Raw genomic sequence first — 23964 nt, 5'->3', positions numbered from 1 at the left:
GTACTTTTGACGAAAAATAAAATGAATGATTGAATGTAGTCTTATATCTATTGAAATTTTTATCATAGATAGCTGCCTATCGCATTTTAATTCGAAAAAATTAGAACTAATCTGTAAGTTATTAGATTACTTATTATTGTGCAAATAACAACGCTTAAACATTTAAAGAAATAAAATCAAAGTGAGCCGCAGTCGTATATCTACTATTTGTCAAATTCATAGTTTATAAACGTAAGTCATAACATGTCCTCAACACAAGGCCATAGTCAAATAACAAAATCTGCAATTATCACGCATGTATTTTCGACATTGGCAAGCACCGCTTCTGTTGGGTCTTGATGTATTTCGGACTCTTGGGTTCAAAACGCATTCCACAAGTTTGGAGCATTCACCTTTAACAGGCGCCTTTTCGAAAGTTATCAACGTTTTTGAAGGTGATTAACATTCCACGTCTCACGTGCGCTCGACTCCCGTGTATCTCAAACTCCAAAGTCTTTAGTCAGTCAGCTTCCAAGATGTTGGAAAGGACGTGGTCATAAGCTAGAAACATGTTTAGTCGCATAGAGCTGAGTTAGATGCGCTTTTTGTGACACGTGTTTGGCGACTGATCGTGGATGTTTGTAGTGGAGAGGTTTTCTCAAACGTAACGTTCCTTATCACTGTATTTTGTAGTCAATCAATCTACTCAGAGACCAAACCTTGATTTCGTGCATCAAGGCCAGTGCAGTAGAACTAAACCTCAAAAATGTAATTTTTCGCAGATGATTTATCGCGTAATTCTCGGTAGACAGCGAGACTAAAGATAGACAATGCGCTGTTGGCATGAGCACATTAGCAACTTAAATCGTTTGATAAAATCGCTTGAAATAATAAAATCTGTCAGCAAATAAGTGTTTGTTTCACCGGCGAAAGTCACACCTTTGATGCTTATACTTGCTTTAAGGCCTAATCTAACATTATCGCGTATGATTAACTAAACTATAACCCTAACGGTATAACGGTGACTTCATTTGCTTCGAATTGCTATCGTCAATCAAGGGAATTTGCCAGTGAAACAAACATTTAGTTAACTTTGAAGAGGGCTTTACATTCATAAATGCAATAAAAAAAGTGCTGTTTTATTAGATGAATGTTTTTATTGCGCCGCCTGTTTGATAATAAGTTTTTAACTGATTTATTTTTGTTCGGGTTTCTGTATTCTCATGCAAACTTTAATTCAATTCAATATGTCTAGCTCAATGTCTTCTCAAAAACCTACCTCCCCACCTGCAACCTCTGGCCGACCCTCAACCTCCCCACCGGCGTCCTCTAGCCAACCCTCAACTTCTCACTGGCTCCCGGGAATTTCCCGACCTTCTTCCTCGAACGGCTCCTTAACCTCTGGGACCCCAATTTTCCCTCTTCCCACTTCTAACTCTTTTTCTTGCAGGTACAAAGAAGCAGATGATCGTGGCAAGAAGATGTGTCCGTTAGTAGAGGTTCGGCATGAGAACTATGAAACTGCTATGGCCGTGGTCCAGTCCGTTCTTACATATCTGAAGGTTACTTTTGTAAGCCGATATTTGTCTTCTAACGTCCTTGTGCAGCGCTAAACGTTGTTACATTATCAACAGGGCAAAAATAGGGAACTAAAAAATCATAACACCCGCCTTCTTGGGCGCATCGCGGAATTAGAAGGAACTGTGCGGCAATACCGCCAAGCTGTAAGTGATAGTGAAGCTTAGCTTGACACTAACAACATTATGCGTTATACTTTCAGAGAAATTGCGGAGGCAAATGGCTAATTTGCCTGAATGTATTTCCGGCCTAGAAGACTGCAATAGACCGACTTACGAATGGTCAATTTTAGTTTGATGCTGTATTTTTTTGTCAATAGTAAGGAGACAAACCAGTCATCACCACCACCACCACCACCACCACCAGGACAGGTTTTGGCACTATACCGGCTGTCAAATTTGTCCAAGGCGTTGTGACCATAAATATCATATGAACATTGCTAATTGTTTTGGAAAGTAAAACAACATGAAAATTTTTTCAACGGATTTTAACCGAATAAAAGTTAATTTACAGTCGTAAATAAAAAACACGTTTTGGCTTCTAACTAAGCCTTGATTCCTCGACTTGTTAATGGGATACAAGATCAAGGCATAATGATGATTACTATGCCGATAAAAATACAATTTCCACTTTTAATGTGGCTACATCACAATGCATGTAGAATAAACCATATTGCATGGAAAGATAAATGAATATACTGGAGATAAGTAATGATTGGCACCAAAAATATTAAAAACGCGACAGAAATAAGGCAGCTACACGGATAAATGTGCATTTAACTAAATACAATCAGCATCTTCACCATCATACCACCAATTCTTGATTGACTTTACTTTCATTTCTTTCATTGTCTTCATCACAATCACTTCATCGTCTCCCTCATCTCGACTGGAACCAGCATCCAGATAAATCGCCTGATGCGACATCGGTCCCGTGTCAATGCCATGCAAATGCCGACACAACAGACAATGACCAGTCACATGGAGTTGGTGCTTGAGTAATAAATCATCATCTTCAAGTAATTTGTCTCTCCATGCAAAGTACTCTTTGTAGGCTGTGTCGTTTGAGTCTAAATAGTTTAAATAATCGACCAAAGCTTTGGGGCTGTCGAAGTCGTCTGTGTGGATGAAGGAATGTGGAGGCGCAACCGCTTCGTAATTCTCTCGTCTTGGTCCGGTCACAACCGGTACAGTGCCAGCAGCCAACCCGTGACTGTAGAATTTTTCCGTGATATAATCTCGGCAGTGATAAGAGTTTTCAAATGAAAAGTAGAATTTGTATTTATGTAGCGTGCTTAAAAACGCATCAGTTCCTCGACGCGGAGTCAAATCTCTGTGAAAGCATCTGTAATAAAATAGAACAATTTGTGGCTTGGAAAATAAGTGATGAAATGTCATTATATTATAGCTACCTCCCAGCCACATCGATTTTTAGTCCAGCCTTTGTCAAGTTTCGATACAAATCCATTCGTCGTTTCGCACCTGATGATCCACCACAGTTGCTGACAATCCAAACACCGAAACTCGTTTTATTCTTCTTGTGAAGGTCTCTATACTTCATAATTTGTTTCTTAATCTGCCGACTAGCCGAATATGGTTTATAAAAGTCGGAGTCCCTCCTGAGAAACAGAATCGAAGTGACCATAAACAACAAACCGATAAACCGCCGATGATTGTATTAATCTCGTGCAGACCTGTAAGTCTCAGTTGCATTGAAGTAGTTCTCCTCGAAGTCATCGAGTTCAATATTCTTGAAGTTGTGGGTGTTTGGTGGCGATTCTGCGTTTCTCCAAATATAAAGTTGGTCAGGACGTCTATGAAGAATAACAATTAATAAAACATAACACAAGATAAACAAATCAGTCATGATGTCAGTTCTTACCTTATATGGTCAGGGGGCATATTTGAACGCTGACCACAAGCTTTATTAAAAACAACTGCAGCAGTATCAGGATTCGATATCTGCGTGATACTTGCGTAAATAAGCCAAGTGTTGTTGATGTTCGCATGAAGTAATATCTCGCAATTAACTTGTTAAGACAAGAGTCACACAATAAAAGAACAAGTACAAAAACTATTTCAAATGACTCTTCATTTTTCTCAGCAGAGAATCAAACATACCAAGGATCTGTCATCTGTTACTTTGCAACTTCCACATCTTCTTTCATTCGGGGAAGCCTTCGAACTGCACCATTCAAGAATGATCTGTTTTAATCAAGTTAAAATTTATAAAAGTATATACGGTAAAACGAAACATTAAATTGATAAAACTCAGCAAAATGTATGACACATCTTTGTCAGATGACCTGATGCATTTTGCTGAGTTTTGTCAATTTAATGATGGTGACTTACAAACTTGATGGCGGGGCAGGAGACTGCATGGAGTGTCACGTTTTGTATGCTACCATGAGTATAATGGTATGTAAAGCATATAAAACTATAGGAAATATATATATTCAATATAACATAAATAAATCAATTTTTTAATCATATAATATCATTCTAAAACTACCTTTGTTTTAAGAGAAGCGAAGTGTAATGCTTCACGTAGAGTCATTCTTCTTCCATCTTCCTCATGTTTGCCGACTGATGTGTTCTCCAGTGATTGTGCAAAGAATGGAAATGATGATGCATTGAACAGTTTTGTAGCAAAGTTTGTATTCGGTGAGAAAGTTCTCAGTATAGCATCGGTGCTTGCTTTAGAAATCCAAAGACCAGCGATAGAAAAGCAAAAGAGCAAAGCAAAACACACAGCAATGCATGATAATGGACGCATGCCCTGAAATAAAAGCAAAAACATGGCATGTTATTAGCATTTTTTCTGCTGTTAGCATTTTTCCACTTTTGACTTAGTTTTGATCAAAGCGTTTTTATTTCTAAGAAGTTTAATACAAAGTTATCACAATTTATTAATTCCATTACGAATGGAAAAATATACAAACGCATGGTAGGACCATGTATAAAATAAACACGAAGTTTCATCTGTTGTGTGGAATATTTAAATACAGTTTTGATGGGAAATTTGTTGAACTGCAAAGAATCACCAGCCTCACTATATGTTTAAAATCATCATATAGAGTGGACAGATATTAATCAAAATAAGACAGTATGCAATCAATAAGCTCTTTGGTAGCATCAGCATCATCAAATACTGTGTAGCCCGACACTTTTTGGGAATTAGTTGATAAGCTACGGAGGTTTTAGGCCATATGTGAAACGTAATCAAAATGCTTTGTTGTTATATAGCCTATACCATGCAAGATTAATAGCATTTTATGTTCGACAATTGTGAATGCTGGAAAGAAATGGTCACACAGACTTTTAGAAGATCGTCTTTGTTTGTTTGTGCAATCAATCAATTCATTCTTTCTGTTGACATGCATGACAAAACTCTATTCACATCTTGTTTTAAGTTAAGCAACTTTATTTTGAAGGCATCTTTTTTCGCGATTACTTCTTCGTTGAAGCATGATTTTACGGATAAAGGTTTCTAATTACTCTCCCATCTTAATAGATTTACCATATATGGGACAAAATGGGACAAAAAATTCATTTTTACTGTAAATTACTAACTAAATAACAGAAAAATTTATCAAAAATTTTGCGTTTAATTTCAAGCAGTGCCATATCAAACATAATCCGAAAAAAATTTAGCGAAAGCAAGTCGCGATTTTAGTGAGAGCATTTTCCCCAAAGATGTAAATACACAAAGAATTTTTCTCATTTGAAACATCGGCGAAGTATTATCATTGAGAATGGCCATTGTCTTCGTCACGGATGAGTGTCTCGCCATATTCTTGCCTAAAGTTTGTTGGTTGCTTAAATTTACCGAATCCGGTTGGTTCTTTCTTCTGTTTATCTGCACAGATATTTCTGACGTACATACAACTGCAATCTTAAAACTTTCTGCTCACAGTATTTCACAATAGTTCTTGAAAAATTGAAAGTGAAATTATGAGTTTTAGTTGTGGTTACAGTTGTTCTTAATGCAAACACGATGCTACGATGTTCCTTATTAAAGCATTATAACGTCTCAAAATTAACCCCCATAATTTCGTTATCGAACTTTTACTAGAAACACAATGATGCTGCTCCGTGACAAACCGATTCAATCCAAGCCGGTTGATAAAGCATAATAAAATTGAAAGCAAAGAGTAGCGTTTTGTTGAGTTGTTTGATTAAAGAGTGAAGACATAAAATATTTTTGAGATTGTCAGTGTTTGCTACGACAACGTTTACTTTCAGTGTTTTCAATGCCGTTATGGAAGTCATTATTCCTTGTGATGAAACAATTGTTTTCTTTTTCATAAGTTGTAATCTCGATTTATGCGGATTGTCATTTATTAAGCTCTGATTCTTAATAGTATTGTCGTGTAGATCTGACAATATTTTGTTGTTATCATCGGCCAGTGATGGGCTTAATTCTCAAATGCTGTACAATATTATTTGTGTCTGCCAATATATTTCACGGGAAAAATCGCGCGTTCAAAGCTACTTTTCGCAGATTTTTTATTAAAAACATGCTATATCATAGGCCAACCTAAACCCTAACCCTAACCCTAACTCTAAACCTAACTCTAACCCTAGCCAGCCCTAACCCTAATAACTTAAATCTGTCGATCTTCTAACCTAAATTTAACTGTCATTTCAAACTCTAACTAGTTAAACATAACTTTTTTGGATGCTGCCCATTTTCCAGACCCAACCGCTTACTGTTACACTGGGCTGCATCACTTGCTTACAGTGAAATAGTCACTTTCATTATTTGGCCTCGTTTAGTGCGCTTTCTGTACTTTTCAATTATTTCCGGATTGCGTAAGTTGACAACCCCATTAATGATGCTACGTAGAGCACATTATGCTTCGCACGGAACAGTCTACTTTGAGAGCGCCACTGATTGCAACGCTTTTGTATGGTTGTGTTTTCTCAGATGAGTATTCGTTTGGTTTGCTCAATGCGATTTGGCTGCAACAACAACTTCTTAGGTGGGTTAATGACTAAGTGACAGCTTGGTATAGAAAATACGCGGTTAAAGCACTAACTAAGATGAGAGTTAAATTAAATTAATTAAACACCTAAACTCGGCAAATTTAGCTCTCAGAAGCTTGTGGCACGTGTCCCAGTTACCCCTATGGTAATCCACCACTGAATAAAACATTTCTGTTGGACATAGATGTTCTAAAGTTGAGCTTTAACTAATAACTGCTGCACCAAATATCCATTCTAAAGGCAGGAGTTGCACAAGTGCAGATGCCCGGTGTCCAATATGTTTTAATCCCTGTCACAACAGTTAAAACCCCAAAGAAAAATTGCTAATACCTGCAAAAATTAATAAAAGTAATAATTTTCCATCAGCTTAAAAGTGCTCCAATAATACAAGTGAATGAAATTTACCATAATTAAATATCTTATGAACTCCCAATATTTAAACTTTCAATAATTTTTTTCAGATAATATTAAAAATGCGAAAGTTGAAGCAAATATTTTGTTTTCTTAACCCCCATAAAAATATTGCATTTAAACTTTCTAATGTCAATGCATAAAGAAGATGGGTAAACAATTGTTGCAAACTAGCAACATAAAAATTGTGCAAATTTGATAAAATTACATAAATAATTACAAAAAATGATCTTTGTACCAAAAATATTAAAAATAATACAAAAATTGTGTAAAAGTGTTTTGTGCTGTTGCGTAGTAACGCATTTCGCTGTAATATTAAAAACGAGAAACAAATATTTTCCATGATGTATAATGACTCCAAATCTATTTACTGCAAACGATGTTAGTAGTTGGTGCAATGTTAAACAAATCATGAACGAGAACTAATTTTACTTGAATATGGTAATATTTATTTTTTAGTTGCGTTTTATTTTTGTTAGTTAGTAGTTGATGCAATTCTAGACAGAAGAACATATTAAAAGTAATTTGATATACACTAGTTGGTGTGTATAATTGTATTTCGTATTTCATATTTAGTTTTTAGTTGCGTTTCATTTTTGTGTTTGTATTGTAGTCCTGGGTATGGCTTCAAACTGCATCCGGCGACAGAACTTTACTTTGAGACGAAATGGAGTTATCTCTTAGCTGTCGTTGCCCCCAGGTCACCTTGGGCAAGGTGTAGCACCTGTAGGTCTCCCTGGACTGGGAAACTGAAACTTGCTTAGAAAATTTTGTGTTTTTTTTTGTATTTTTTATGTTATTTGTGGTTTAAAAATGTACTGTGAGAAATTGTGCGTTCTTTTTTGTGTAATTATTTCAATAAGCTTAAATTGTGAAAGTATCTGGTATCTCATTAACTTTTAATAAGTTTCATCTCATACCGGATAATCCAAGCTGTAGTCAAATACTAATTCCACCAATCTATATCTCAATTGTTGTATAACGTTTACACACCATGAAGTAAACGTGAACTAAAGTGTGAATCGCTGTAATAATGTAAAGCTGTCATATGCTTGAATGTAACGATAAGAGCGAACATCACCGAACTTATTGTAAGCTTATGACTATTAAAAGTCAACAATTAGTCCAGACGTCGCATCCCATTGTGAACGTGTCTTTTGCAAACGGGTCACCAGCAGGTCGTCGTCAGTTCAAGCAGCTTGCAGGCGAAAGAATGCGATCCAAAAGCGTTTGGGGCGGTGAGGTCTGCGAAGTGGGAATCCATAAATAATTCCTAGCAGTTTCCTAAACAGCAATAACTTAGGAATTTGAAGCAACCTCGGACTTACTGTTTTTAATGCGGACTATTTCTACAAATCAGTTTTCCTCACACCACAATAAAGGAAACATGAGCTAATAACACGAAAGTTAAAAAAACGCCGCGTAATAGTAATGCTTGATCGGGAGCCTTCGTACGATCGTTCGCAAGAAGATCACAGGATGACCCCTGACTAGCGGCTAACTCAATTGGCCGAGTTGGGATATTGAACACTTCGTCCTCAATTTCTTCGAAGGCCTTAGATCTCGACAGTTCTTCTAACATGACAAGAGTTGTAGTGAGAATAAATGCGATTGACTGCTGAGTAAAATATAGTTGTTTGTTAGTTTTAACCTTATTTATAATTATCTGACAGCTGAGTGTAAACTTGACCGCTTACGCAGTTATTATGAGGACGTTATCTAGAATTTTAACTTTAATTCTCAATTTGGCTCCATATTCAATATGTCAGTGTTTAATATTCCAACTGTACTAGCACTCGTTTTCTGCTGATTCAAACATATAATTAAAAAGGAATTTATGACGTCACAATGAGGGGACAGGTTTTGACACTAAACCGGCTGTCAAATTTGTCCAAGGCCTTGTGACCATAAACATCATATAAACATTGCTAATTGTTCCGGGAAGTACAACAACATGAAAAATTTTTCAACGAAATTTAACCGAATAAAAATTAATTTACAGTTGTACAGAAAAAACACGTTTTGGCTTTTAACTAAGCCTTGATTCCTCGACATGTTAATGGGATACAAGGTCAAGGCATAATGATGATTACTATGCCGATAAAAAAAAAATTTCCACTTTTAATGTGGCTACATCACAATGCATGTAGAATAAACCATATTGCATGGAAAGATAAATGAATATACTGGAGATAAGTAATGATTGGCACCAAAAATATTAAAAACGCGACAGAAATAAGGCAGCTACACAGATAAATGTGCATTTAACTAAATACAATCAGCATCTTCACCATCATACCACCAATCCTTGATTGACTTCACTTTCATTTCTTTCATTGTCTTCATCACAATCACTTCATCATCTCCCTCATCCCGGCTGGAACCAGCATCCAGATAAATCGCCTGATGCGACATCGGTCCCGTGTCAATGCCATGCAAATGCCGACACAACAGACAATGACCAGTCACATGGAGTTGGTGCTTGAGTAATAAATCATCATCTTCAAGTAATTTGTCTCTCCATGCAAAGTAATCTTTGTAGGCCGTGTCGTTTGAGTCCAAATAGTTTAAATAATCGACCAACGCTTTGGGGCTGTCGAAGTCGTCTGTGTGGATGAAGGAATGTGGAGGCGCAACCGCTTCGTAATTCTCTCGTCTTGGTCCGGTCACAACCGGTACAGTGCCAGCAGCCAACCCGTGACTGTAGAATTTTTCCGTGATATAATCTCGGCAGTGATAAGAGTTTTCAAATGAAAAGTAGAATTTGTATTTATGTAGCGTGCTTAAAAACGCATCAGTTCCTCGACGCGGAGTCAAATCTCTGTGAAAGCATCTGTAATAAAATAGAACAATTTGTGGCTTGGAAAATAAGCGATGAAATGTCATTATATTATAGCTACCTCCCAGCCACATCGATTTTTAGTCCAGCCTTTGTCAAGTTTCGATACAAATCCATTCGTCGTTTCGCACCTGATGATCCACCACAGTTGCTGACAATCCAAACACCGAAACGCGTTTTATTCTTCTTGTAAAGGCCTCTATACATCATAATGTGTTTCTTATTCTGCGCACTAGCCAAGTAAGGTCTATAAAAGTTGGAGTCCCTCCTAAGAAACAGAATTGAAGTGAGCATAAACAACAAACCGATAAACCGCTGATGGTTGTATTAATCTCGTGCAGACCTGTAAGTCTCAGTTGCATTGAAGTAGTTCTCCTCGAAGTCATCGAGCTCAACATTCTTGATATTGTGGGTGGTTGATGGCGATTCCTCGTTTTTCCAAATATAAAGTTGGTCAGGACGTCTATGAAGAATAACAATAAATAAAACATAACGCAAGATAAACAAATCAGTCATGATGTCAGTTCTTACCTTATATGGTTAGGGGGCATATTTGAACGCTGACCACAAGCTTTATTAAAAACAACTGCAGCAGTATCAGGATTCGATATCTGCGTGATACTTTCGTAAATAAGCCAAGTGTTGTTGATGTTCGCATGAAGTAATATCTCGCAAATAACTTAGTAAGACAAGAGTCACACATTAAAAGCACAAGTACAAAAACTATTTTAAACGACTCTTTATTTTTCTCAGCAAAGAATCAAACATACCAAAGATCTGTCATCTGTTACTTTGCAACTTCCACATCTTCTTTCATCAACGCCATGGGGAGAAGCCTTCGGATGGCACCATTCAAGAATAATCTGTTTTAATCAAGTTAAAATTTTTCAAAGTATATACGGTAAAGCGAAACATTAAATTGATAAAACTCAGCAAAATGTATGACACATCTTTGTCAGATGACCTGATGCATTTTGCAGACTACAAACTTGATAGTGGGGAGGGGGACCAGCATGGAGAGTCACGCTTTGTATGCTACCATGAGTATAATGGTATATAAAGCATATATAACAATAAGAAAGTCACTTAAATAAATCAATTTTTTAATCATATAATATCATTCTAAAACTACCTTTGTTTTAAGAGAAGCGAAGTGTAATGCTTCACGTAGAGTCATTCTTCTTCCATCTTCCTCATGTTTGCCGACTGATGTGTTCTCCAGTGATTGTGCAAAGAATGGAAATGATGATGCATTGAACAGTTTTGTAGCAAAGTTTGTATTCGGTGAGAAAGTTCTCAGTATAGCATCGGTGCTTGCTTTAAAAATCCATACACTAACGATAGAAAAACAACAGATTAAAGCAAAGCACACAGCAATGCATGATAATCGACGCATGCCCTGAAATAAAAGCAAAAACATGGCATGTTATTAGCATTTTTTCTGCTGTTAGCATTTTTTTCACTTTTAACTTAGTTTTGATCAAAGCGTTTGTATTTCTAAGAAGTTTAAGATAAAGTTATCACAATTTATTAATTATAATACGAATGGAAAAATATACAAACGCAGGTAGGACCATGTATAAAATAAACACGAAGTTTCATCTGTTGTGTGGAATATTTAAATACAGTTTTGATGGGAAATTTGTTGAACTGCAAAGAATCACCAGCCTGCCATATTTTCAATATCATCATATACAGAGTGGACAGATATTAATCGAAATAAGACAGTATACAAGCAATAAGCTTTTTGGTAGCATCAACATCATCGAATACTGTGTAGCCCGACACTTTTTGGGAATTAGCTGATAAGCTACGGAGGTTTTAGGCTATCTGTGAAACGTAATCAAAATGTTTTGTTGTTATATTTCATACGTGTCAAACTCCCGGCCCGCGGGCCACATCCGGCCCGCTTTTCAATAAAACTTGGCCCGCAATGTTATTTTATACATTGAACTATTTCCGGCCCACGAGATGATTGTACAGTAAGGTACCTGTACCGAATAAGGCCCACCTAACACTTTTTTGAAAATAACTCAAGAACCATAAATGAGAATAGACTGAAACATCGTATTCTATTAGTGAGGGTATATGACTACAACATATTAAAACCACAATACCTAACAACCCCCCAAAAAATTTTTATAAAGAAATTAAAAATTCTAAAAAATGGCCCTTATTAGGAGCATAGGCTCCTAATAAGGCCCACCAATTTTGTGAGTATTTTGATTCAAAACATAGTAATAGACAACATATAACATTATTAGAAATTTCACATTTTAAGTTGTACAAACATTTAAAAAGATTCCACTAGGCGCATCAAAGTAACTGCAACAACTTGCCAACTGATGACTGGAACCACTCTTGAAGTCTGGACATCAATTAGCCAAGCATCTTGTATGGGCCTTATTAGGCGCATGTGGCATCCACGAAAAAAATGTCACATTTTTATCATCAGAAAAATTTTAGCAAAAAAAAGTGCATTATCCTTTTCAATACTAAGTTAGTTGTTACATGAAAACTTCAGCCGGCTGACAACAGTTCATTTAACGGGCCAAATTCTCACTTACTGTTTTTCTAAATTAACAAAACCACCTTAACTGCAAATATCAAATTTTTGTTGTGCTCTAGCGAATCGGTTGATCACGTGACAAGGATGAAATCTGGTAAACCATCATGAATTTATATTAGTTTTTATATAGGGACAAAATCTTTCATTTATTTGCACGGGTTTGCGAAATATGACCAATGGGCCTTATTAGGGACCGGGCCTTATTCGGTACAGGTACCTTATAACTTACTTTTTTCAAGCAAGAAACAAGATTATAACAAATCGCACAATAGAGTAGCACAGCAGTTGCCCCACCATACGATAGAATAAATAGATTTATTCTATCGCTTGTAACCTGGGCTGCAACAGAAGAATAAATAAAAATAGCCCCGTCAAAACTGGTTTTATTCAGCAGCCTCAGTTTAATTTTGGCAAGTCTAATAGTACGGCACCTTTCAATATGGCCAAACTTTCTAATGCAATTTCTAATTTTAACTTTCAAATACATGGTTTCATTTACATTTTTTGATGCAGGCTCCCTGTATTACGGTCGTATTTGACAGAATCTTATTACTGCATATCTGCATATGAGCTTACAGTTATATAGGCTATATATATATATAATATATATCCTATACCATGCAAAATTAAACAAAACTTGCGTGCTATAATTTGCTAAGAAATAGCATTTTATGTTCGACAATTGTGAATGCTGGAAAGAAATGGTCACACAGACTTTTAGAAGATCGTCTTTGGTTGTTTGTGCGATCAATCAATTCATTCTTTCGGTTGACATGCATGACAAAAGTCTATTCACATCTTGTTTTAAGTGAAGCAACTTTATTTTGAAGGCAAATTTTTTCGCGATTACTTCTTCGTTGAGGCATGATTTTACGGATAAAGGTTTCTAATTACTCTCCCATCTTAATACATTTACCATATATAGTTGTCCAAAATGGGACAAAAAATTCATTTTTACTGTAAATTACTAACTAAATAAGAGAAAAATTTATTAAAAATTTTGCGTTTAATTTCAAGCAGTGCCATATCAAACATAATCCGAGAGAAATTTAGCAAAGCAAGTCGCGGTTTTAGTGAGAGAATTTTCCCCAAAGATGTCCATACACGAACGATTTTTCTCATTTGAAACATCGGCGAAGTATTGTCATTGAGAATGGCCATTGTCTTCGTCACGCATGAGCGTCTCGCCATATTCTCGCCTAAAGTTTGTTGGTTGCTTAAATTTACCGAATCCGGTTGGTTCTTTCTTCTGTTTATCTGCGCAGATATTTCTGACGTACATACAACTGCAATCTTAAAACTTTCTGCTCACAGTATTTCACAATAGTTCTTGAAAAATTGAAAGTGAAATTATGAGTTTTAGTTGTGGTTACAGTTGTTCTTAATGCAAACATGATGCAACGATGTTCCTTATTAAAGCATTACAACGTCTCAAAATTAACCCCCATAATTTCGTTATGGAACTTTTACTAGAAACACAATGATGCTGCTCCGTGACAAACCGATTCAATCCAAGCCGGTTGATGAAGCATAATAAAGTGCTTGAAAGCGAAGAGTAGCGTTTTGTTGAGTTGTTTGATTAAAGAGTGAAGACATAAAATATTTTTGAGATTGTCAGTGTTTGCTACGACAACGTTTACTTTCAGTGTTTTCAATGCCCCTAAGGAAGTCATTATTCCTGGTGTTTTTCCAATATTTTGTTGGTTTCATCGGCCAGTAATGTGCTTAATTCTTAAACGTTGTACAATATTATTTGGGTCTGCCACTATATTTCACGGGAAAAATCGCGCGTTCAAAGCTACTTTTCGTAGAGTTTTTATTAAAAACATGCTATGTCATAGGCCAACCCAAACCCTAACTCTAACCCTCGCCGTAACCCTAGCCAGCCCTAACCCTAATGACTTAAACCTAACTTAAATCTTTCGATCTTCTAACCTAAATTTAACTTTAACTTTAAACTATAACTACTGTAGTTAAACATAACTTTTTTGCAAGCTGTCCATTTTCCAAACCCAACCGCTTACTGTTACACTGGGCTGCATCACTTGCTTACAGTGAAATAGTCACTTTCATTATTTGGCCTCGTTTAGTGCGCTTTCTGTACTTTTCAATTATTTCCGGATTGCGTAAGTTGACAACCCCATTAATGATGCTACGTAGAGCACATTATGCTTCGCACGGAACAGTCTACTTTGAGAGCGCCACTGATTGCATCGCTTTTGAGTGCTTTTATTTTCTCAGATGAGTATTCGTTTGGTTTGCTTAATGCAATTTGGCTGCAACAACAACTTCTTAGGTGGGTCAATGATTAAGTGACAGCCTAATATAGAAAATACGCGGTTAAAGCACTAACTACGATGAGAGTTATGTAGCTGGACAATCTATCTACAAATTATAGGCACTGCCAGTCGACACAGATTAATAAACGTTAATACGTTTGTATATCTAGTTTTTAGATTTAATGTAAATGTAATATAATATTGTAATGTAATATATTAACATATTTATTTTCAGAATTACTTCGCAGCAATGCATAGCCTATCTATATATCGTTGAGTTATTTAAGAATTGTGCAAGAAGTATGTAAAGTCAAAGCAAAAAATAATAATCCATTATATAATGTTTCACAAAAATTCGTGAATGTTGAAAGTAGAAAGTTTTAAGATTGCAGCAATATGTACGTCATAAACATCCGTGGAAGTAAAGCAGTGAAAGAGCCACCTAAGCTCGGCAAATTTAAATTATCAACAAACTTCAGGCGACGATACAATGAGCCACTAACGCGAAATAATGCGATCACTGCTCGATTCTCGTTGTCGATACCGGCGTTATGTCCTTGGCCAATACATGAACGAAGCTGTTCAGTAGACCTGGTAAACAGTTTAAGATTGGGTAAATGCGATAAAAAAAAACAAGAAACTAAACAAATGAAAAGTGCGTGTGTCTATCGGAACTGACACAGACGTTAGCTCAATAACTGGAGCTCAAGTGATGAGCAATCATCGTTAAGTTTAAGTTATACAGTACGTGAAGACTTTCCTCAGTCAGACATTAACGATTCTCATGACATCCCGTGTTTTTGCTTTTATTTCAGGGCATGCGTCGATTATCATCCATTGCTGTGTGCTTTGCTTTAATCTGTTGTTTTTCTATCGCTGGTCTTTGGATTTCTAAAGCAAGCACCGATGCTATACTGAGAACTTTCTCACCGAATACAAACTTTGCCACAAAACTGTTCAATGCATCATCATTTCCATTCTTTGCACAATCACTGGAGAACACATCAGTCGGCAAACATGAAGAAGATGGAAGAAGAATGACTTTACGTGAAGCATTACACTTCGCCTCTCTTAAAAGAAAGGTTACTTTAAAAATATTATGGTGTTATATGTTTACATATACGGTGCATCTATAGTTAAGTTATCTTATTGTTGTATGCGGTAAATGCTTTATGGTTAACTTTAAAAACAGGTTTGTCAATTCCTCTTCTACTCACAGTTTAACCTTTACTTAATCCAGCTAACATAGGCAAACGCTAACGCTAACTTAATCCAGCTAACGCAGGCGATTTTTAATGCTGAAATTTTCTGAGAACAAAACGTAGGCTGCAGCGTGATTAAAAACCGACCGTTAGTGGGCGCATGAACCATTAGGTCAATTTCTCTGAGCTTAACTTCTGACATTTTATTTATCCATATACTTTGAAATATTTTAACCTGATTCCTGTAGATCATTCTTGAGTGGTGCCCTCCGACGAAGAGTTCCCTTACTGGAGTTACCGATAGAAGATGTGGAAGCTGTAAAGTAACAGATGACAGATCTTTGGTATGTTTGATTCTTTGCTGAGAAAAATAAAGAGTCTTTAAAAATAGTTTTTGTACTTGTGCTTTTAATGTGTGACTCTTGTCTTACTAAATTATTTGCGAGATTTTACTTCATGCGAACATCAACAACACTTGGCTTATTTACGCAAGTATCACGCAGATATCGAATCCTGATACTGCTGCAGTTGTTTTTAATAAAGCTTGTGGTCAGCGTTCAAATATGCCCCCTGACCATATAAGGTAATAACTGACGTCATGACTGATTTGTTTATCTTGTGTTATGCTTTATTTATTGTTATTCTTCATAGACGTCCTGACCAACTTTATATTTGGAGAAACGCAGAATCGCCACCAAACACCCACAATCTCAAGAATGTTGAACTCGATGACTTCGAGGAGAACTACTTCAATGCAACTGAGACTTACAGGTCTGCACGAGATTAATACAATCATCGGCGGTTTATCGGTTTGTTGTTTATGCTCACTTCAATTCTGTTTCTCAGGAGGGACTCCGACTTTTACAAGCCCTACACTACTAGCGAACAGATTAAGAAACAAATTATGAAGTATAGAGACCTTCACAAGAAGAATAAAACGCGTTTCGGTGTTTGGATTGTCAGCAACTGTGGTGGATCATCAGGTGCGAAACGACGAATGGATTTGTATCGAAACTTGACAAAGGCTGGACTAAAAATCGATGTGGCTGGGAGGTAGCTATAATATAATGACATTTCATCGCTTATTTTCCAAGCCACAAATTGTTCTATTTTGTTACAGATGCTTTCACAGAGATATGACTCTGCGTCGAGGAACTGATGCGTTTTTAAGCACGCTACATAAATACAAGTTCTACTTTTCATTTGAAAACTCTTATCACTGCCGAGATTATATCACTGAAAAATTCTACAGTCACGGGTTGGCTGCTGGCACCGTACCGGTTGTGACCGGACCAAGACGAGAGAATTACGAAGCGGTTGCGCCTCCACATTCCTTCATCCACACAGACGACTTCGACAGCCCCAAAGCGTTGGTCGATTATTTAAACTATTTGGACTCAAACGGCACGGCCTACAAAGAGTACTTTGCATGGAGAGACAAATTACTTGAAGATGATGATTTCTTACTCAAGCACCAACTCCATGTGACTGGTCATTGTCTGTTGTGTCGACATTTGCATGGCATTGACACTGGACCGATGTCGCATCAAGCGATTTATCTGGATGCTGGTTCCAGCCGGGATGAGGGAGATGATGAAGTGATTGTGATGAAGACAATGAAAGAAATGAAAGTGAAGTCAATCAAGAATTGGTGGTATGATGGTGAAGATGCTGATTGTATTTAGTTAAATGCACATTTATCTGTGTAGCTGCCTTATTTCTGTCGCATTTTTAATATTTTCGGTGCCAATCATTACTTACATCCAGTATATTCATTTATCTTTCCATGTAATATGGTTTATTCCATATGAATTGTGATGTAGCCACATTAAATGTGGAGATCTCATTTTCATCGACATGGTATTCATCATTATGCCTTGATCTTGTATCTCACTAACATGTCGAGGAATCAAGGCTTAGTTAAAAGCCAAAACATGTTTTTTCTGTACGACTGTGAATTAATTTTTGTTTGGTTAAAATTCGTTGAAAAATTTTTCATGTTGTTGTACTTCCCGGAATAATTAGCAATAAATGTTTTTTCAAGTAGCAAAAGCATTTCAACGACTCTTTCAGTGTCCGTGTGTTTGTCGCAATCTGTTTTTTTCCTGACTTGTTTTTATCGACACAATTGTATGCGCTTGCAAAACATGTCATTGTTTACCTTGGTCAAATAGGGGCTAGAGCTAGATGACGAACCGGATAAATACTATGTCTTGTTTTCCAGCAATTTACTCACCGAGATACTTGATCAGCTATTTGCTCGCTAACTAGATATTGTAACATTTTTTGCATATCCACTCATAAGATATGTCTTGTTTTCCAGCAATTTACTCACCGAGATACTTGATCAGCTATTTGCTCGCTAACTAGACCTGCCCAGATTCAAATTAGTCACGAACCTTCGAAACTTGGTACTTTGAGGAGCATCTCATCGTATTGATATTAACTTACCAACTTTCCACAGGAAAAATTGCCCACTTTTAAACATTCTATATAAGTATGTCAGAAACTTTTCCTAGTTAGCCTACTTGTTAAACTCACTGGAACATTATTGTTATAAATAAAAACCGATTCCTGTCTTCTAATTTAAAACTGTCAAGTTGTTTCAAATTTCTGTAGCGATCTAAAGTTGGTAGAAGGCTGGGAATAAGTTTTGCTTAATTACTACAGCGACACATTATAACCGCCTTCACTTCTTAAGTTCTTATGAGCTAATGAGCATTTTTGAAACTGCTTTGAGTGTTCCAGTTTGACAGCCAGGTTTGGACAAGGGTTGGATAAAAGATTAAGAAACAAACAGGAGTGACAGAAAAACTTAAGTGCAACAATCAAAAGAACGTTTGGAAAAGCCAAACTAAGGCGACCACCAACGTTGTTAAAATCAAATTGACCACGAGCAGCCGGGGTCAGGCAGAAGGATTGAAAAACTAGTTTTCTTGATTGCTTCAAAATGGCGCGCTCAGTTAAGCTTTTGTGATTGGCTCAAATGGAGAAAATTATAAATATAATCTTTGTTGTGTCGATGCGACAAAATCGATGGCTGAAGCTCGATGTCGTATCCAGCCGTTCCATGACGGCAATCGCTTGATTAAGACAGATTCTTGAATGTCCAGGGAATTAGAACGTCGGCGAAATTGGCCGCCCCATGCCTTTGTCTTGCCCGTTTCATTCAATTTTCTTCTTTAAATTGTCAGCTACATTTTTGGACTTGCGCTGCGTCATTCGTGCGATATCTCCACGAGAAACATCACAAAGGCGTTTATGACGATACTTTTAAGTTTCGTGAATAATTTATGGGAGAGCGGAGAAGCATTTCATTTCATTAAAACCAAGGCACTTTGTTTGGGGGCGTTTACTGAAATTGGTTACAACAACTAAGCACAGGAATTGTTGTGTTTGTAGAAATTTGAAATTATGTTGTCTTTAGGTCATATAATATTGTAAAACACTTCTGCATAAATATCTTTCTAGTCAAGTTTTACAGTAGTTTTGAATATTTGGTCTTTATTGGATTAAGCTTGGCTGCTTGAAATAGTTATTTCTAAATTAAAGGATTGTTTAGAGAAGGTGCGAAGACGAAGATATTCCGGCGATTATCTTTAACGAGATTAGAAAAGGGAAAGTTCAGTTTGAATTAGTCATGAGGTTTTATTGCGTCATAACCGGTTGAGTGTCAATTTAACTTCACCTCAAAGTTCCGTTGAAAGTTGAAAGGTAACAAGAGATACAAGAAAATATTTTATTTGACAGTTGGAATAACAGTTTTTATCAATCATTTTCCTCGTACACCAGAAAAAGCGAGTTTATGTTTGCGAAAGCTCGTGTACAAAAATAAAAAATAAAGTTAACCTTCAGAGTGTAAAACCATATCTTGTTTTTTATTTTATTTTAGAACAACAGTGTTCGACTTAAATACATTTTGCTGACTACACTATTTTTAGGATCAAAGTTGCTGGTAAGGTTAGGCCATGTTAGGTTGGCCATGCAGTTATTATCAGCAAGTTACAATATGGTAGCTATCACCAACTTCACGCACGTTTAAGTCTTTATGAGTTATCGCTTTCTCAATTTCCAGGGAATTGTAGAAACTGGCACCGTTTTTGTCTGAACCAATGACAAAACTAAAACCATTACTTGATTTGTTTGTTATTAATAGTTTCAATGTTGTTTTAAGCCAAAGAGAGAAAGATTGCCGGGTAGTTATAGCTGAGTGGGCATACTTTTGCACAGATCTTGTTAGTGGGACACTTGTAAGGTTTACAGAATTTCACTAAAAGAAAAGCTTTAATTTTTGATTTCTTTCCTTTTCAATTCAAAGCCAGGAAGTTTGATTTGGTGTTCAATGAACACTGTTCATGCACTTTATCAGGCTTAAAAACGATGGAAAAGGTAAACCGCAAAGTGCTTTTTTCTTTGATAGTTTGAATCATTTTCTAGTTATATTGAAATCAAAGTTCAGTTCTCTTTTTCAGTGGTTTCTTTGGCAACCAACTTCAATTTCATTGGTCTGCATTATCTTGGAACATTCTATTTTCGCCGTAGGGGAACTCCCTCAATGTTTTGCTCAAGAATGTCAGCTGACTCTCAAGAATGGCAAGTTGAAATTTGCTATGCTGCTTTCAACCCTTGAGTTTAAGCATTCTCAGTGATGATTGTTACATTGATTGTAGGCAGGCTACATCGTTGTCTTATCATAACACTTTCAGGCACGAACCTTGCCGTACCATGCGAGCCGAGGAACGAAAATCTGAACCTGGCTGTACTGGGAACTATAGACATCTCACCGCAGAGCGGAACTTGTGGAAATCCTCCCCAGAAGTTTTGTGACTTAGTGAGTCGGCTCTGGATTTAGGCTTTTAACAGACAGCGAATAATGACAACGTTACTTTGTTGGCAAATGACCAAAAAAGCAGATTGGTTGTCTTATGATTTGCCTCCAAAATTAGCGGTTGAGGCCTGCTCGGCCCGCACTTAGGTCACGTGCCAACGGTTGGCATTATTACATTATAAAAGACCCAGAATTCTTAAAACAGTATAGGCTTATGTAAACGTGTGCTCCAAATTTCGTTATTTATTCTAATACCCAAATTCTCGTCGCTTTGATAAAGTACTTAACTTGAGATGTCATAATTGACAGTCTGTGACGTAGCGTGCTGATTGAGTTTCATTCGTAGAACAACCCGACAAGATGTCGTACTTGCGACGCTAGCAGGAGGAGCTTGAGCCATCCTACCGAGCACATGGTGAATGGGGTGAAGTGGAAATGGTGGCAAAGCGTCGTCTTCGCCGATGATCAAAGTCCAGAAATCAACGTCACCATCAATCTTCCTAAACTCTTCATACTAACAGGTATTGTTGAAATTTATTTTGTCGGAGATATTCTGCTTCGCATCAGCGCTAGATGTTGCTGCCGTAGGTTATTGGTTATAGGCTGCCGTAGCTGCCTGGATCGCACCAGATTCTTTGGTGCAGATGTCTGGACTTAACGTCCAATCACCGTTTATGATTTTAAATTTAAATGCATGTTGTAGAAAAAAGTTAGCAAATGTAGGAAATATAGGCTACAGTACGTTATTCGAAGACTCCCATTTTTATTACGTCATCGTCTGCCGTTCTGCAGAAGCACATATATGCAGTCGTAAAAATACAGGCGCTTTATGACGTGTTATTACGTCACAGATGATATTCAAATATTTTTCTCTGACGGACGACCTCAGAAAATGATGATCGAGAAGTCGTCAGATTTCGGAAAGAGTTGGTCTGTCATGGAATATTATTCAGACGATTGTAGAAAAGACTTTGGACTTGAACATAGGTCAGCACTTCACCCTATATAGTTAAGATGAAGCAAGTTCATCAACAACCGTTTATGTTTAGCGACAATCTGGATGTTCTGCCGCGCAAGAACGCCTTCCAGCCTATCTGTAGCGAAGAGTACAGCAGGAATAGAGATCAACTCGATTCGATGGCGTCTGTGGATATATCGAGGAGATTGTTCTCGCTATTTTTGTCAGAAGTCCGTTTTAAAACGATAATTTCAATCATTGTATTTTCAGAAAATTAATTTAACTTGAAGTAACCAAATAGGTGATTCCCCTATAATTATTTCCGTCTTGACAGGCTGAGCTTTGCGCTGCCCTCATGCGGAGTAGTAGCTCACTCAAGTCTTTCCTTCACATCACCAACCTCCGAATTAGGCTTCTGCGACCTCCTATCCTGAACAGCGTTCCCGGAACGCCCAGAAAAATCGCGAATAGGTCGAGACACTACGGAATCGACACGATCCGCATTTCGGCAAGGTTGATTCGCGATTTAAGTATTACGTCACAAAAGAGTTTATTATATACAAAATTATTACATCATAATAGATGTGAATGCAATGGACACGCGGGTAGCTACGCGAAAAATGGTGACATACATCACTGTCTATGTCGTCACAATACAGATGGTCTTGAATGCGAAAAATGTAAAACATTGTATTGGATGAGGAAATGGAAACCGGGTCAATTCTCATCCAATCGAAACGATCCAGGCCAAGCGAATAAATGTGAGTTGGCTGAAGATAATTTCCACTGTGTGAGTTGTTAAAAATCCGTAAATACCGGAAATTGGGCAGTGACCTGCTATGTAGCCAACTTAGACTTACGAGTTAAATTTTTGTGTATAAAATGATAAAGTCTCCTGGTATAAGGTAAAAGGATCACCTGTAAGCATTGTGACGTAAGAATCATTCTAGGTGAAGGGATCCTGGAAAGGTACGCGGAGAGGAGAGCGTTGTACTTGCGCCATCATGCGGTCGCATTCAATTACTCTTGCAATTGTAATCGTCATTCGGAGAGATGTGAAGTCTTGACAGGATTCGGAAACACGTGCGTTGACTGTCGTCATAATACAGAAGGAAGAAACTGCTATTATTGTCGACAGGAGTTCTACAAAAGACCTAACACCTCACTCGATGACCCGGACATCTGCAAAGGTAAACTGAGTTTATATGGCGATTTTTGAATTTTTCATCACAATTAAAGTTATCTGCAGTTTGTTCGGTGTAATACCTAGAGCAACGTGCTAAAGTTAGAATGATGTTAAAAAGTTAAATCAGCATTCTTGCTTTCATATTTTGCTTGTCATAAATATCACAACACAATCGTTATCGCATTCGTCAGCAGCATGCTGCTCCTGCTTTAACTATCGACCTGACCATATTGTTACGAAATAATTAACCAGAAGTCGATCTTTACTCAGCTTGTTCCTGCCACCCCCAGGGAAGCCGCTCACTGTGGTGTCAACCGAGCGGTAGATGTCGCTGCAGGATTCCTTACACCGGACGCAAGTGCAATCGATGCTTGGACGGTTACCATAGCAACGAAAGACAAGAATGCTTGAGTGAGGGTAATAAGTTTTAAGGTGGCTGCACAATGCGTTGCGTTTCCGAATGATAAAAGAGCGTCTTGTCGTGGCACTTGTCTATAGAGTTGTGTTTCCCAACAGAGGTGTCCATAGATTAATGGCAAAGCACAGGATTTGCAGCGTAGTCTTTTAATCACCTAAAAAACTGTTTTAAATTTTTTATTTTGCTTTAAGAGGTGGATCTTTTTGACAGTACCAGTGCCCATAAAAAAACTCGGAAAAACTTAAACTTTATTTAGGATGCCGCGGATTTTTACTGACGTACCATAACGTACCTTAAAAGTTTGGAAACCACTGCCCTAGGGTAAAATATGAGGAAACTAGCTAACTGAACTAATTCTATAAAACTAGTTTTCAAACAATTTTATCTACACTTCGTCAAAAGGGCAGAAGAACGAAATTACCCCATCGTTGGATCCGCCAGGTGGAGGGATGGAGTCCACATTCAAGTCTTCCTGGATTTTAGTTACGTGGTTAACCCTCCAAACAATTTTATTCAATTCTCCCTTTTCCAGTTTTTGAGTTCTTTTATGCAATCGCACTTGTTGAAAATTTAACGGCTTCGCTTTGAACTTGTATTTTTTTGCATTTAAATAAACTTTTCAAATCTTGAGCAATTTTTTTCGTAGTCTGTTGAACTCATATTGAGTGACGTCATCATGTCATTGCAAGATTACAGAGAAAACTATCTAGTTCAAAAATTACCACCTTA

General features: G+C 37.1%; 5 protein-coding genes across 7 annotated transcripts; 3 read left to right on the top strand and 2 right to left on the bottom strand.

The window, feature by feature from the left end:
• Window positions 1-513: 513 nt before the first annotated feature.
• Window positions 514-2084, top strand: LOC143447140 (uncharacterized). 2 transcript variants are annotated; one of them, XM_076947083.1, is made up of 4 exons: window positions 514-747; window positions 1430-1541; window positions 1614-1703; window positions 1877-2084. In XM_076947083.1, coding segments are annotated over exons 1-4 (207 nt in total). In that variant the 5' UTR covers window positions 514-745; the 3' UTR covers window positions 1880-2084. The 2 variants fall into 2 exon arrangements, with proteins under 2 accessions (XP_076803198.1, XP_076803197.1); XM_076947082.1 differs by having other exon boundaries at window positions 514-1541.
• LOC143447139 (4-galactosyl-N-acetylglucosaminide 3-alpha-L-fucosyltransferase FUT6-like) lies at window positions 1953-6200 on the bottom strand. Its single transcript, XM_076947081.1, has 6 exons — window positions 4069-6200; window positions 3678-3761; window positions 3439-3518; window positions 3251-3370; window positions 2969-3175; window positions 1953-2901 (listed from the first exon to the last, which is right to left on the bottom strand). Exons 1-6 carry the CDS (start codon window positions 4354-4356, stop codon window positions 2337-2339), a joined length of 1344 nt encoding a protein of 447 aa, XP_076803196.1. The 5' UTR covers window positions 4357-6200; the 3' UTR covers window positions 1953-2336.
• Window positions 6201-8755: 2555 nt separating this feature from the next.
• On the bottom strand, window positions 8756-12894 carry LOC143447193 (4-galactosyl-N-acetylglucosaminide 3-alpha-L-fucosyltransferase FUT6-like). The gene is made up of 6 exons (XM_076947166.1): window positions 10928-12894; window positions 10566-10658; window positions 10327-10406; window positions 10139-10258; window positions 9857-10063; window positions 8756-9789 (listed from the first exon to the last, which is right to left on the bottom strand). Exons 1-6 carry the CDS (start codon window positions 11213-11215, stop codon window positions 9225-9227), a joined length of 1353 nt encoding a protein of 450 aa, XP_076803281.1. The 5' UTR covers window positions 11216-12894; the 3' UTR covers window positions 8756-9224.
• A 1652-nt stretch (window positions 12895-14546) lies between these two features.
• On the top strand, window positions 14547-18015 carry LOC143446118 (4-galactosyl-N-acetylglucosaminide 3-alpha-L-fucosyltransferase FUT6-like). Its single transcript, XM_076945614.1, has 7 exons — window positions 14547-14660; window positions 15459-15725; window positions 16094-16189; window positions 16349-16428; window positions 16497-16616; window positions 16692-16898; window positions 16966-18015. Exons 2-7 carry the CDS (start codon window positions 15462-15464, stop codon window positions 17528-17530), a joined length of 1332 nt encoding a protein of 443 aa, XP_076801729.1. The 5' UTR covers window positions 14547-14660; window positions 15459-15461; the 3' UTR covers window positions 17531-18015.
• A 1804-nt stretch (window positions 18016-19819) lies between these two features.
• Window positions 19820-23859, top strand: LOC143446279 (netrin-G1-like). 2 transcript variants are annotated; one of them, XM_076945851.1, is made up of 11 exons: window positions 19820-20234; window positions 20318-20438; window positions 20552-20676; window positions 21020-21194; window positions 21525-21660; window positions 21723-21861; window positions 21966-22144; window positions 22214-22392; window positions 22582-22821; window positions 23088-23234; window positions 23638-23859. In XM_076945851.1, exons 1-11 carry the CDS (start codon window positions 20226-20228, stop codon window positions 23772-23774), a joined length of 1587 nt encoding a protein of 528 aa, XP_076801966.1. In that variant the 5' UTR covers window positions 19820-20225; the 3' UTR covers window positions 23775-23859. The 2 variants fall into 2 exon arrangements, with proteins under 2 accessions (XP_076801966.1, XP_076801967.1); XM_076945852.1 differs by having other exon boundaries at window positions 19821-20234; window positions 23088-23228.
• The last annotated feature ends 105 nt before the right edge of the window (window positions 23860-23964 follow it).

The sequence above is a fragment of the Clavelina lepadiformis genome, chromosome 2 (assembly GCF_947623445.1).
Source record: "Clavelina lepadiformis chromosome 2, kaClaLepa1.1, whole genome shotgun sequence".
Classification (NCBI taxonomy): domain Eukaryota; kingdom Metazoa; phylum Chordata; class Ascidiacea; order Aplousobranchia; family Clavelinidae; genus Clavelina; species Clavelina lepadiformis.
This window is presented reverse-complemented; position numbering and strand designations above follow the sequence as displayed.

Bases quoted from the DNA above. Each gene is read 5' to 3' on its own strand.
- LOC143447140 (XM_076947082.1), top strand. From the start codon at position 1,203: ATGCAAACTTTAATTCAATTCAATATGTCTAGCTCAATGTCTTCTCAA. The intron at 1,542-1,613 runs GTTACTTTTGTA...CATTATCAACAG, and splicing joins CCGTTCTTACATATCTGAAG to GGCAAAAATAGGGAACTAAA.
- LOC143447139 (XM_076947081.1), bottom strand. From the start codon at position 4,356: ATGTTTTTGCTTTTATTTCAGGGCATGCGTCCATTATCATGCATTGCT. The intron at 3,519-3,677 runs GTATGTTTGATT...AGTATCACGCAG, and splicing joins TAACAGATGACAGATCCTTG to ATATCGAATCCTGATACTGC. The intron at 3,371-3,438 runs GTAAGAACTGAC...TATTCTTCATAG, and splicing joins ATGCCCCCTGACCATATAAG to ACGTCCTGACCAACTTTATA.
- LOC143447193 (XM_076947166.1), bottom strand. From the start codon at position 11,215: ATGTTTTTGCTTTTATTTCAGGGCATGCGTCGATTATCATGCATTGCT. The intron at 10,407-10,565 runs GTATGTTTGATT...AGTATCACGCAG, and splicing joins TAACAGATGACAGATCTTTG to ATATCGAATCCTGATACTGC. The intron at 10,064-10,138 runs GTCTGCACGAGA...TCTGTTTCTTAG, and splicing joins AATGCAACTGAGACTTACAG to GAGGGACTCCAACTTTTATA.
- LOC143446118 (XM_076945614.1), top strand. From the start codon at position 15,462: ATGCGTCGATTATCATCCATTGCTGTGTGCTTTGCTTTAATCTGTTGT. The intron at 16,429-16,496 runs GTAATAACTGAC...TATTCTTCATAG, and splicing joins ATGCCCCCTGACCATATAAG to ACGTCCTGACCAACTTTATA. The intron at 16,617-16,691 runs GTCTGCACGAGA...TCTGTTTCTCAG, and splicing joins AATGCAACTGAGACTTACAG to GAGGGACTCCGACTTTTACA.
- LOC143446279 (XM_076945851.1), top strand. The intron at 21,195-21,524 runs GTATTGTTGAAA...ATTACGTCACAG, and splicing joins TAAACTCTTCATACTAACAG to ATGATATTCAAATATTTTTC. The intron at 21,661-21,722 runs GTCAGCACTTCA...GTTTATGTTTAG, and splicing joins GACTTTGGACTTGAACATAG to CGACAATCTGGATGTTCTGC.